This window comes from Chelonia mydas, chromosome 1, assembly GCF_015237465.2.
Source record: "Chelonia mydas isolate rCheMyd1 chromosome 1, rCheMyd1.pri.v2, whole genome shotgun sequence".
Classification (NCBI taxonomy): domain Eukaryota; kingdom Metazoa; phylum Chordata; order Testudines; family Cheloniidae; genus Chelonia; species Chelonia mydas.
In genome coordinates this window covers 111,265,127-111,278,913 of record NC_057849.1, presented here as the reverse complement: position 1 = coordinate 111,278,913, position 13,787 = coordinate 111,265,127, and the positions used below count along the sequence as shown (strand labels likewise).

The following is a 13,787-nucleotide window of genomic DNA, read 5'->3' as shown; positions in this document are numbered from 1 at the left end:
GTCTTTTTAAATCTAATCCAATGGCCTTTTGGACCAGCACACCTTCCTTCCAACCCGATAGTAAAGGTATTTACACACTGCACTGAATGTGTGATGAAATCACTCTTTAGCTGGTACTGACAATTGCCCAGTTGTGGCAAAGCAGTTGGCTATATAATGGTATGAAAATTTACACAAATTTAATATGCATGCTGAAGAGCAGTAGTTAGAATTAGTGTGTTTTTGACTTTGTACCTGTCATAGCAAAAGAATGTCTCCCTACCCTCTGTTAGTTTAGGGTTTTTTTTAATTCACACAAGTGGCGCTCTTGGAGCGCTCTACTTCATAGACTTTTGGCTTTTGTATTGCTTCAAATTTACCATAGGAACTCCAGATCTGCTTGCTAAAATCTTCCCTAGGAAGATGAGAAGATGTATGAGAAATTTCACGGAGTATGCTCAGGATGATGTTGGAATTCCTTATGAAGAGGGTTTCAAACTGGCTCAGTTCCATTCCCAGTGTCTAGCCAGTAAGAACTGTATATCCTTAAAAATAAGCATCTGTGAAATGGGAGGCAGAGTCAGATCTCCTGAACTCTTGAGTTTTTCAAGCTAGTGTCTGAATTGAATCCACCTGTTTTGCTACTGGAAGTGTTCAAAAGTTCACTCACTGGTCACCTAGTTGTTTACTTCTGGCCCTTTTCATAATTAAGTCACATTCTGAGACTGGGAGTCCAGTGCTCTCTACTCACCCAGTGTGTGGCTGCGTAAGGAGTTGCTCTGCACCTAACTTCTTTTAAAAAATAGACTTTTGTTGTGTGTCTGACTACTTGCTGAATTAACCAAGTTGGTGAGAACTTTTGGAAACTTTATTTTTTTTTCCTTTAAAATAATATAACTATAGATAAGCTGTATACATTGTTCAATGTTTTTTTTAAAAAAATACAAAGATACACCGAGAATATCTTATACTTGAGTGCTGCAACAGTCCTCAGTACTAAATATGTATAACCAGATCTTACAACAAATGCATGGTATAACCTAAATACTGGCAGTTCTACCTGATTAAGTAAAACTTGGTCAAATGTTGTCTCCATAAAACAAATGCTTCTCACTGTTCTAACACTGTTAGTTCCTATAGCATCCAAAAAGTGTTTTCCATCATTATAATCTGAAAAGGTATATTACGTGCTTCCATCAATACTAACTCTTTATTTATTAAAAGAACAATATTGCTACTTCTAAATTTAATCAGATTCTAAATTGAAAACCTTCAGTTAGTCTCATTTGTTGTTTGTGAGGTAAAGTAAATGTTCTTGATTCTTTTCCCCCGGCTAAATTTGTTCTTTGTTATCTTAGGGCTTGACGCTTGCAAGTTAGAGCGCATTAAAGCAGCCCCGGGCGCCCTAACTCATGACCCATCTACACTGGCAAGGCACGTAGAGTGCCTGGATTCTGTAGCTGGAGCGCTCCTGGTAATCCACCTCCACCAGAAGCATAACGCTTGGTGTGTCTCAGCTGAAACGCTGCAGTGTCAGTGTGAACGAGGTGTTGCATTACTGCGCTTTGATCGGCCTCCATAAACGTCCCATAATCCTCTTAAATCAGGTGGCCACTCTTTTCATTGTTTTGAACTCGCTTTAGGAATGCAGATATGCCCTTTCAAAGCTCTGTTTCTGACAGCCGGCATGCTTGTCTGCTCCTGGACAAAGCAAGCCATTAGTGTGGAATGCTGTGTGAGAGAGAGGTGGGGGTGAGGGAGGGTCTGCTGCTGTCTGAACTTAAAAGATAGCATGCTGGCATGCTCTCAGCCCCCCAAAAACCCTCCTCCCCCCCATACACACAACACACTCCCTGTCACACTCCACTCCACCCCCCCCCCCATTTGAAAAGCACGTTATAGCCACTTGCATGCTGGGATAGCTACCACAGTGCACTGCTCTCTGTGGCATTGCAAGAGCTGCTAATGTGGCCACTCCAGTGCGCTTGCAGGTATCAGTGTGGACAGACTGCAGCACTTCCCCAATTGCACTCTCCGAAGGCTGGTTTAACTCAAAGCGCTCTACATCTTTAAATGTAGCTATGCCCTTAATCGTCTTCCTTTACAGAGGAAAAAGTGATGAATATATAGTGCAGTTGATATTTTAAAATGGTGAGTACCCATAACTTGATATTAGTTTGTAAAAGAGGAAAAACTAAAATAGTAAACACTTTCTGATCTCACATTCACTGGATTAAGTTGCACAAAATATTCCCTGATCTTAAAATGAAGCTTCTACCTCAAAATTTACTTTTGTGATGCTCCATTAAGGTGAATTGTTACATGGAAAACACAAAGAATCCATATATTTTTTTGAAAGTTTCAAACTGTTCTTAACTTCCATAGGTAGAGACTATAACACTCTACAAGATCTAGTTCAACAGGTTCTTCTGCATTACAGACCTTGGAAATATGGTGTGAATTTTATTCTTTTTAAAAAATTGATATGAAAAAATATCAGAATCCTCATTTGACTACAGCTGAGCCTTCAGATGTACTGATCTGATGTGAGGGGGGGGGAATTAATAGAGGACATGCCTGAAATCTGCCTTTCAAATCCAACCCATTAAAAATGTAGTCAAGGATTACTGATGGTGATATTCCTTTTTAGAATCAAGGTAGAAACTCAAGCTCTTTCCTTCCAGCCTTGGAAAAAGGCAACTCTCTAGAAAAATTTAACTATTAACAGAACATAGTAGTTCTAACCCCTCTGCCAAAATGATCACCCTTAGAGCGAAGCAAGGATGTTTGTTAATATAAGCCATCCAGAAACCAGCCTCTGAGTCTTTCAGTAACGTGTCCTAATGATATCAAAGTATTTACAGAGAAAACTCAATTAATCTTTAGGTCTACAAAATCTTCAATATCATTAAAAAATCAGTTCACAGCTATCAAACACTAGCAGTCCAGACTCCGATATTTAGTTCTACCTATTCTTGACATCAGTAAGTTAAAAGAAAAGCAAAATGCTAGGACAGCAGTAGAGAGCTGCTTTGGATGAATAATGCCTCTTTTCTAATGTTATGAAATGAACACTATTGATGGATCATAATTATTTTCCTTGTATCTGCTCAGTCTTCAGAATCTAATTTTGGTTTTGTGGTAGTTAAACAGTGGCATATAAAATTTCTCATAGCTGTTTTAAATAGCTCAGCTATGTCCATTCATATAATGGGAAAATCAGATTTTGGAATGTTAATAGCAAAACATGAAACAAGGACAAACTGACTCTTCTAAACAACCAAATCTGGCTAAATTTTGTCAGTTGTCTGCAATACGTGTTTTGTAACTTGTCTTCTGAACTATGCATTTTGTGAAGTGGGAATTGGAATACTAGGATGTTGCAATGATGCCAAGCAGATATTGGACTCCTTGGATGATTTTGGCCACAATCTTGCTTAATCTGAACAGACTTTTCTTTTTAGTACACTACTGTGTACCTTGAACTTATTTCATTACTTGCTTTATTGCATGGAAGTAATGTATGTTTTCTGCATGTTGGATTTAATGAAGGTTTACTGGAAGCTTGGTGCTCATGAAAGATGCTGGATTGGCAACACTGGAACTAAAATCCTATAGCTAGCCATAGAATGGGTGTTGCATGGCCAGTAGCAGCATGAGCTTTCCCACTCTTCCTCAGCTTTGTTCTTGACGACACACCTCTAAGGTTATATGTACCAAATTCTTCATTCTCTTTTGAGAGTTAATCTCACTATAACCCTACAACAAACCATGTTTTTAACCAGATATGACTGATGAGCGCTTGTGCTGAAGTATTCTGAGGTGGGCTTGCTCAGAGTAAACTTTCATGTCAAGTATGAAACTTGGTGTAGCTCTATTTGAGTAGTTGGAGCATGGACTAAAAAGTAGGATGTTTTTGGTACTTGGATCTCTTAACTGCTATGGTTTTAAACCCAGCCTTGATTAGTTCTTGAACTAATTACTCTTTTGAGGGAGGGAATCTTCAAAAGATGTGCTATGCAAACTGTTCTCCTTTTTTAGAACACATAAAGCACATGGAAACTTTGTCTAGCAGCAGCTACTCTTTAGGTTTCATCTGCACTGCTCTTTGGAGCTGTGTTAAACTAGTGCTAATACTATAGTGGAAGTAGAGTAAGATCTGGACAAACAGAGTAATTCCGGGGGTGCCCAAGTTTCAGTGATGAGCAGTGACTGTTGCAGTAAGGATTGAGATGTCATCTCTGTAACATCTAAAAGCCTGAAAGGATATACACCTCTATCCCAATATAACCCGACCCGATATAACGCGGGTTTGCATACAACGCGGTAAAGCTCTGACACGCTGCTCTGAACAGTGTGTTAAGGGTGCCGGGCCGGGCCCGAAGGGTTGGATATGGGGCAGAGGGTCTCGGGGGCGATCAGGGGCTCCCACCCCCCAGGATCTGGGAGGCAGGAGCTGTAGGGTGGCACTTTTGGGGCCCTGCAGTCCCAGAGTGGCCCATGGGATCAGCGGGGGGCCGGGAGCAGCCCGCTCCGCTTCCCTCAACCCAGACCCCGCTATGTCGCTCAGGGGAGGGGGCTTAGGGGAAGGGATCCCCCCGCACTCACCAGCAGCTGTGGAAGCGGAGCAGCCCAGCCCCAGCCCGCTCCACTCCGCCAGCTCTCAGCCGCGGTGCTCCACGTCCCACCGCAGGTGAGTGTGGGACCTTTCCCCAACACACGCGTGCGCATACACAGCGACATGGCTGGGGCCGAGGCAAGGAAAGCAGAGATGGCTCAGGCCGCGTCGCTCCGCTTCCCACCGCCAGTGAGTGCGAAGGGTGTCCTTTCCCCAACCTCCCCGCACTCACTGGCAGCGGGAAGTGGAGCAGCCTGGCCCCCGCCCGCTCCACTCCGCCAGCTCCCAGCCATGGCGCTCCGCTTCCAGCTGCCATTGAGTACGGGGGGCATCCTTTCCCCAACCTCCCCACGCTCACCGGCAGCGAGAAGCGGAGCGACGTGGCTGGGAGCTGGCGGAGTGGAGCAGGCTGGGGCCGTGTTGCTCCGCTTCCCACCGCTGCCAGTGAGTGCCTGTCGGGTCGGGGGGTGTGGATAGGGGTCGGAGCAGTTGGGGGACAGGGAGCAGGGGGGGTTGGGTAGGGCGTGGGGTCCTGGGGGTGATTAGGGACCGGGGGGTCTCGGAACAAGGAATGTGGGGGCTAAAGCTACACTTGCAAAAGTGTAAGAGAATAGTAGATAACAAAACTTGGCATGCAATTTAGTTGTGTCTCTACATTGCATCTTTAAAAGTGGATTTTAATAAAATTATGCTCCATTGCTCAAATTCATAGTACTCAGTATGCCACTTTACTATTTAAATAGCTTTCTAAATTTAAAAATTAAAATGCATGCAGCAGTTGAGTCTAACTTAAGTTGTGTGATGAAAATAAACAGAAGTAAGGACCATGAAGACTGAAGCATGCTTTATGTAGGATTGCCAGGTGTCCGATTTTCAGCTGGAACGCCCGCTCGAAAAGGGACCTTGGCGGCCCTGGTCAGCACTGCAGACAGGACTGTTAAAAGTCTGGTTGGCAGCACAGGCAGGCTCCCCACCCAGCTCTGTGCGGCTGCCGGCATGTTCAGCACCTAGGCATAGAGGCAGCCACGGGGGGCTCCGCACACTGTCCCCGCAGCTCCCACTGGCCTGGCCATGCCTCCATCTAGGAGTCAGAGGGAGCTTCTGGGGAGCCACCCAAGTTAAGTGCCCTGAGCTCCCTCCTGCACCCCAGCCCTGAGCCCCCTCCCGCATCTGAACTCCCTCCCAGAGCCCACACCCCATCCTGTACCCCAATCCTCTGCCTCAGCTCTGAGCCCTCTCCCACACCTAAACTCTCTCCTGGAGCCTGCATCCCCTACCACACCTCATCCCCAGTCCGGAGCCGCCTCCTGCACGCCGAACCACCCAGCCCAGAGCCTGCACCCCCAGCTAGAGCCTTTACTCCCTCCCAGCCCTGAGCCCCTTATGCATCCAAACCCTTCGGCCCCAGCCTGGAGCCCCATCCTGAACTGCAAACTCTACATCCAGACCCAAAGCTCACACCTCCAGCCCAGAGCCTATACCTCCTCCCACACCTCCAGCCTGGAGCCACCTCCTGCATCCCAGAGCCTGCACCCCCAGCCAAACCCCTCACCCCATCCTGCACCCCAACCCAGTGAAAATGAGCTGGTGGGGGAGAGCAAGGGAGGGGAGATAAAGTGAGCAGGGGTGGGGCCTTGAAGAATTGGCGGGCGGCGGTGCAAAGATGTTTGGTTTTTTGCTATTAGAAAGTTGGCAACTCTAGCTTTATGCCTAGTGAAAAGCATGGTGTGACACCTAAGTATGTACTATTGTGTGTTGATGTTGGAAGGACACATTTCTTTCTTCATACTAAATCCCTTTCTTAGTGTTCTGTCATAATTTTGATGCTTAGTTTCTTGTGTCTATATATATTTGCAGCTTACATGTTTTGTCTAATTTTGTCTTCAGAATGACTTTAGCTGTAGAGGTTATTTTCAGATTTGCTCTCAAGCATCTTCATTTTGATCCTGTTAATCTTTTTGGTTTTTGTAACAGTTGAGAGGAAAAAGGAAACTGATGCAGAACTTCCCTCTGATGTACTCATTGTTTATGAACTAACACCTACCCCTGGACAAAGAGCTCTTGCTGACTCTCTTAAACTACCTTCAACATTCTTCTGCTACAAGAATAAGCCTGGCTACTTAAGTGAAGAGGATGATGGTAAGGAGCTGGAAATTTGTTCATCCACTCTGGGTTAACTAGAGCAACAGTAGTGTGGTGGGGGTCTCTTGTGCTCTGAGGAAGCATTATCCCTATTCTGAAGAGACAGTGTTCCAGTCTCTTGTGGCCAGAGATTGTGTAATGAGATCTTCACATTACTGTGGCGTAGCTCAACTCAGCCGTATATGGCTTATAACAATTAAGCTAGTTCTTGGAACGATAAAAGGGGATTCAGTGGAGTATGTTCAGGACCTCAGGGGTCTGACTCCAGAAGCACCAAGAATGGCCCCTATCTGGTTGAAGCTCAGTTGGTTGGGTAGACTAATGGAACCACAAATGAAATATGTTCTGCTCTTCTTTCTTACCTCCCTATTTGGGAGGCAATTCTGGGAAAACATGAAATTATGAACACACCTTTTGTATCCCAAAACTTTTAAAAATGGTATGGAAAAGTAACAGAAGGGGTCCCACAACATCCTCTCAAAGTAAATGGCTTTTTTAAAATAACTAATGTTCTGACAATCCTAATGTTAAGATGCTAAATGTTTCAACGCATTTATGAATCTGGTTGCTGTTGAGGACTGTGATTGTCTAACTAAACTAAAGTTTGCCCTGAGAAATAAATACTTCATAAAGACTTTGTAGCATATTTATAAATCAACACATTTAACTATCCCTTTCCTTTCTGATTCCTTATCCAGTTTTGCTAATTAACTGCTGCTTATGTGTAAAATTTTCCTTGTTTATCTCTTAATCCTGCTGTGAAACTACTTAATATGAAATTATTTTGGGCAGCATGAAACAGAAGACTGAATTTGCCCCAAAATCAGAACTGTCTATATTGAAGGAGCGTTTCAACATTTAACTACATCAACAAATACATACACAACCACAACAAGAAATATTTAGATTAAATTTTTCCTGTTTGGCTGTTCCTTTCTTAAAAATTAGAAGCTAATGTGAATACGCAGCTCATGATTCCCTAACCTGAGTGACTTGCAAGTCTGAATAGGGTAACTAGAATGGATGGTTCCCAGAAGGGGTGTGTTGTGAAATCACTGGCTCTTCTCAATTCTGTTTCTTTAAGATGAAGACTATGAAATGGCTGTTAAGAAACTTAATGGAAAGCTATATCCTGATGATCCCAAAGAGCATAAAACATCAAAAGATCCTGTGCAAGGTAAATAAAAACTTTAAAACAGAATTTTCAGCTACACCCTCTGATTTGAAAGTATAACTCTAAACTGCTGCTTAACTTAAAACCTCTTAACGCTACTTTTTCATGCCTAAATATTTAGAGTAATCAAATCTTAAAATCTGTCATACCTTGTATTCCATCAGTGCTGCGCCTTTGTGGAGGGTGATAGATATATATACAACATGCACTTCACATCCAAAAATAATTTAAGATACCAAGTCTAGGAGAGCAACCTCAAATTGGGCACAAGTTCTAGCAGTTTCTTTAATTATCCTGGTATTGAACTTTTTATGCACATTAGGGTATGTAATTGATATGTATATGTATATTTAGGCAAACTTGTACACAGGAATAGCTCGTTGTCAGGACCTACATTGTATTTACTAAATTGATGGCAGGATGGAATACGCTGACATACTCAGAATTCCATAATGATTTCTCTGGAATGTAATAAAAATGAACATGAAGCCCTAGAGGCTTTAGAACTACACACTATAAAGCAGGTGGAGCATTCTTTCCTCCAGGTTGTCTTGACCATACTATCTATCAGAAACCAGCAGAAGTTTCTTCCTGTAAATCTCAGTAACTTCTCTGAATAGATTTTAAACTTTGCAATCTCAGCACTAGTATTTTCATCCTTAAGGTTATAAAGTAAGGAAGGTGAGCTAAGTAAATTCTCCCTAGTCTTCCAGTGACTGTCCACATGTATTCCATTCTTAGTGTGTGTGGCCAGCAGTGTGTATTTGGGCTGCACCTGTGCCCTAGGTGTCTTCTTTCCCTATTCCAGCTCCACCTGAGGACATAAAGGTTGAAGCAGGCCCAACTCACTGTCCGTTCCTTAACATCTGTGGCAGTGGGATGGAACCCCTGCAGTGGCAACCTTTTCTGCACGCTATGCTAGTGTTACCTAATTAGTTCGTTTTGGGTTCATTAGTATCTGCCCACTGGCAGAAAAGCCCCCCAAAATAATTTTCACTTAAGTTTGTTACAATAGACACCTCTTCCTCCCCTATACAGGGGCCTAGCACCATGGCAGAAGCTAAACTTGAAATTCAAGACCCGTTCTTCATGTGAAGGTGTGACACCTGTTGAGGATGGCCACTTCTGATGTCTACTCAGACTAGGAAAAGGACATATTCCTGAGTGGTCGCTCATTCTCCAGGTGCACTCAGAAAGCTAGAGAAGACCATCTTGAGAACTCAATGCAAGCTTTCTTGGACACAGAGAGGACAATATAACAGAGGGCACTAGACCCACAATCATCTAGTCCAGAGTTTCTCAACCTGTGGGTCATGACCCAAAATTGGGTTGCCAGAATACATCAAAGGGCCACGATGCTGGCTGGGCTCAGCTCCCCGTTCTAGGTGCTGCAACAATGCGCTGAGTCATAGTGCTGCTCAAGTTTGACCCAGCCACCCTTCCACCGTGACAATGGAGGGCCGGCTGGGCAAAATTTGAGTGAGTGACGCAGTAACCCCATGCATCACGTTGCAATAACAACCCTCACAAATTTGGTCTGCTGAGCTGACCAATACATCACCAAGTATTGCGCCCTCAGTGGGAGGCAAGCCCAGCCTCCCCCGCAGGACAGGAGCCAGGAGGATGTAGTGGGTTGGTGTCATGTTCTCTAAGTACCCCCCTCCCTGACATCAATCCTACAACCAGATACTCCCCATCATACCATTCATCCTGGTCCCCAGATGTTTTTCCACTGTACCTCTAGGCCATTCTGTCCCCCAGACTCCTCATTTTACCCCCGGGATTCCAAATCCCATTTACCCTCTGCCCCCAAAGGGTTGTAGTATTTTGGGATCTGTTGGTTTGCTATCTCTCCCCCAGCCTCCCCCCTAAATCCCCATCTCCTTCCTCACTAAACCCCCTGGTTCCCTAATCTCCCCACCTCGTCTCCAGGCCCACAATCCCCTCCAAACTTTACTTTGTCTCATGGCATAGCTGTGTATTTTTGGAGGATGTCTCAGCTCACTTCCCCTCCCCGAGCTGCTGGTGCGGAGGGGTTCCCCACCTGTCCATATCTGGCTGGAGCATCTGGAATCTTAGCTCCAAGCATCCTGCACGTCCTCCCACTCCCCGATTGACCCCTGTGGGTCTTGACAGGCCATCAAGGTTTACAGATGGGTCCTGAGCCCTAAAAGGTTGAGAACTATCCATCTAGTCTGTCCCTCTCGATTTCCAGTGAGCCAAGATTCCACCCCTAGCTCTTTGGCCTCATCTAAGAGGCTTCCGGCATTGACATCACTGATGGGCAGAAAGGAGTGCTGCTCCAGCGAGGAACAAGGCACAGGTTATCTTCTCTGATGCCTAGTAAGCTAATACACAAGAGCCACCAAACTTTTGACCTCAACTTCCTACGGGCGAAAAACCTGACAAGCCCTCTTCAGGTGCCTCCATAACAATTTCCAGGAGAGCCGTTTTTATCCACTAAGTCTGTGGACTGCATTTCTCTCAGCACCAGGTATCTCAGTACCCAATGCCTCAGTTCCTGAAGACTTGTTCCTACCACTTCTGATAGGCACCTCAGAACAATTTTCCTCAGTACCAGCTAAGTTAATATCCAAAGCAATCACTGTACTACCAAGTGATTGATCTGTGGGCCTGGTACCAATTTGCCTCTCCTTGAGGATGGTGATATCCAAGCACATCTCCAGAGTTACCTGTACATCAGATTAAGTAGTATCCCCAGTACCCACCTCTTGCCCCCCCTCAAAGGCAGGGCACTCTGGATAGAATGAGCCCTCCATTAGAGGAAGTGTATTCCTTTTTGTCATGATGTAGACACAGCAGCAACTCATCTCACACACTTCCACCTTCTTCTCCTTGGATAGGGATTCTAGACAAAACACCATGAGAGGTAAGAGGAAGGTACTTGGGACTCATATGGAATACCCCTCCTGGAACTTTCCCTCCAACCGCCATGTGTCCCCCATCTCAATACTCATATCCCTTCCAACCATGACCCTACTGGACACCCTGGGCTGTGCAGCTATACTTTAGAAGGCCTACATCCTCTACTGTCTCCAGGGCTAAATCCCCTTACCCAAAGAGAGACTGTAGGGCAGGGGTTCTCAAACTGGGGATCGGGACCCCTCAGCGGGTCACGAGGTTATTACCTGGGAGGTCAGGAGCTGTCAGCCTCCACCCCAAACTCCGCTTTGCATCCAGCATTTATAAAGGTGTTAAATATATTAAAAAGTGTTTTTAATTTATAAGCGGGGGTCGCACTCAAAATGCTTGCTATTTGAAAGGGGTCACCAGTACAAAAGTTTGAGAACCCCTGCTGTAGGGCATCTTAGCAAAGCCAGCTAGTGCAGACTCAGTTACAGGAGAGGCAAAAGGAGAAAAGTGAGGAAGAGTATCAGCTACCTGCGGAAGAACTGGTCCCTGGTGTGATGATCTCATCCTCCCTTGGTGAGGCAGTGAATCCCCTTTGTCTGTCTTGATAGATGACTTCAAAGTGTTCTAAGATATCATTAGGTCCATGGCAAAGAAGATCCAGGACATACCACATAAAGCAGTAAAAGGAGAAACCACACCACAAACTCCTGGACATCTTACACCCTTCCACACCCTGCAGGTCGCCCATGCACTAAATAATGGACTAATGGATCTTACAAAGGACCTGAGGCACACACTAGCATCCATCTCAGCTACATCAAAACAAGCTGACAGGACGTACCATGTCCCTTCCCATCTCAAGGTTTTCATCTCTCCACTGAATTTTTACAACCGAACTTTGAGGGATTCAGTCAGAATAGAGAAATCATAGCCTTGAGGTTATTAGCTTCGGTTCCAAAGTTATGAATAGACTTCATGAATAGACTTCATCTGTAGGCACAAATAAGTGTGTAAATTAATGATCTAAAAGTTAGTGGTGCCAAAAGTAAGGGCAAGAAATGTCATTTTTTTAGAAAACTTTAGCATCCAATTGGCACACGTCTTGTTTGGATTTATTTTGCCCTGCCTATTGGTTCTGGCAGTATAATTGGAAACTTGTTTTTAAAACCCATTATAACATCTAGGTATATGGGTTTTTCTTGCGGTAGGAGGTGGAAGGGGTTTGGGCATTAGGAAGAGAAGGTATATCAGACAAGCCTTTTTGTGAAGGTTCTTCCCGAGCCAAACTACTCAAATTGGCCGCTGGCAAAGTAATTGCAAATTTACCACCTTTTAGTTACCATTAAATGAAAAGCTTTTACCACCACTGGAGGGCTCTAAAATCAGTGGAGTATTATTTCCAATTGGATCAAGTTACTAGAGTTAAATAAAGCAAGAAAATCTAACGTGTAATTTGTAAAAGTTAGCATAGAAGTTAAATTATTTATCCAAACCTCCTTCTTGGGTTACTTAAAGTAGGAATTGACTGATTACTCATACTCTGTGTCCTAGAAACTTTTCTTCAGAACTCTGCTCTGTTTGCTACATTTCAGTAACTTCTGATGTGCTGTCTCTCTAGGTATCATGGGAGAAATTGAACCAGAGAATGAGAGAGAGTGTGTTATTGTTTGGGAAAAGAAACCAACTCCTGAAGAAAAGGCTAAAGCAGAGACTCTAAAGCTTCCTTCTACATTTTTCTGTGGTGTTGGCAGTGATACTGATGAGGACAATGACAATCTGGAAGACTTTCAGACAGAACTTAAAAAAGTTCAAGAAGCCAAAGTAGGAACTAAAACTCAAAGCATGACTTTTCTAATTCATTTTGGTGGCACTAACTCTTAACACTGAAATAGCATCATGAATACCCTGTACATTTATTGAAGTAATTTTAGCTTTTTTTAAATCAAATGTCTGGTGTATGCCAAGAAGTAAGAGCAAAATAGTTTCCCCTGTATTGGAATAATATCAGTAGGGTGCCAATGGAATCTGTCGTAGAGCCATCTGAAACCTTGACCATTTATGAAACATTTCCTTTTGGTTTCAGTCCCAGTGTGTTAGTATCCTCCGGTTTCCCTTGAGATTTTTTTCAAGAAAATAGCAAATCTAATCTCAGACAAAATGTTTGAAGCTGTTTGTAGAGACCATTTTTTAAAAGCTTAAATTGCAGAATAAAAATATTTATTTGTGAACAATGAGATGTGTTTAATGTATATCTGGGATTTCTAAGCACTCTAGCACTTCATATTTTCAAAGTCCTTTAAAATCACTAATCCTCAAACTCCCTGTAAACTTAGTGTGGTTGACATTTTATAGAACTGAGGATTTCACAGGAAGAACTGTTTGATTTGTCCCTGGCTATGAAGCAAGTCTCTGGCAAACCTGGAACTAAAACTTAGACCTTGTGTCTCCTAGCCTTATGTTCCATCTTCTGTCCAGACTACTCTTTTTTTCCCCATTCTCCATCCCCAATAAGGTCAAATCCTAAGCACTTCATACCTTTTGAGTGTGCAAGAACTAATTTCAAAGATTCAGAAAAAGTAAATGATCTAACAGTATTATTTTTAAGAAGAATGTGAACATAAGGACACTTTGCCAAGTTAATCAGTAGTATTAAATGATTTAAGTGTTAAGTTCATTACATTAACAAAAAATTCCTTCTGAAATCTTTAGAAGTCTGTAACCTGTTAGCCTGCTTGTTCAAGCACCTTGGCTGTTAATTTTTATTAATATTGTTACTTGGTATATTTGTTACAGTGTCAAAGGAAGGGCCCTGGATCCCATAAACTTTTCCACTTGAGGGAAAAAAAAAACATTTTGTAAGCAACAGAGATGTTGGTTTGCAATCTGTGTTCCTTGCCCCTCTTCCTTCTAATTCCATGAGCATTTATGGCCTTATTTTTTTTCCAAAGATGTTGATTACCCACAAACCCCATTGAAGTCAGTAGGAGCTAAATGTTCTTT

At 43.5% G+C, this 13,787-nt stretch overlaps 1 protein-coding gene across 2 annotated transcripts in view; it reads left to right on the top strand.

Annotated features, from left to right (window-relative positions):
- The window catches only part of LOC102945770 (ranBP2-like and GRIP domain-containing protein 3), a 65,676-nt gene that overhangs the window by 45,166 nt on the left and 6,723 nt on the right, over nucleotides 1-13,787 (top strand). For both annotated transcript variants that reach the window (XM_037897561.2, XM_037897568.2), the window contains exons 21-23: nucleotides 6,572-6,736; nucleotides 7,824-7,916; nucleotides 12,406-12,608. In XM_037897561.2, the coding sequence (XP_037753489.1) occupies nucleotides 6,572-6,736; nucleotides 7,824-7,916; nucleotides 12,406-12,608 (461 nt within the window). The remainder of the gene's footprint in view (nucleotides 1-6,571; nucleotides 6,737-7,823; nucleotides 7,917-12,405; nucleotides 12,609-13,787) is intronic.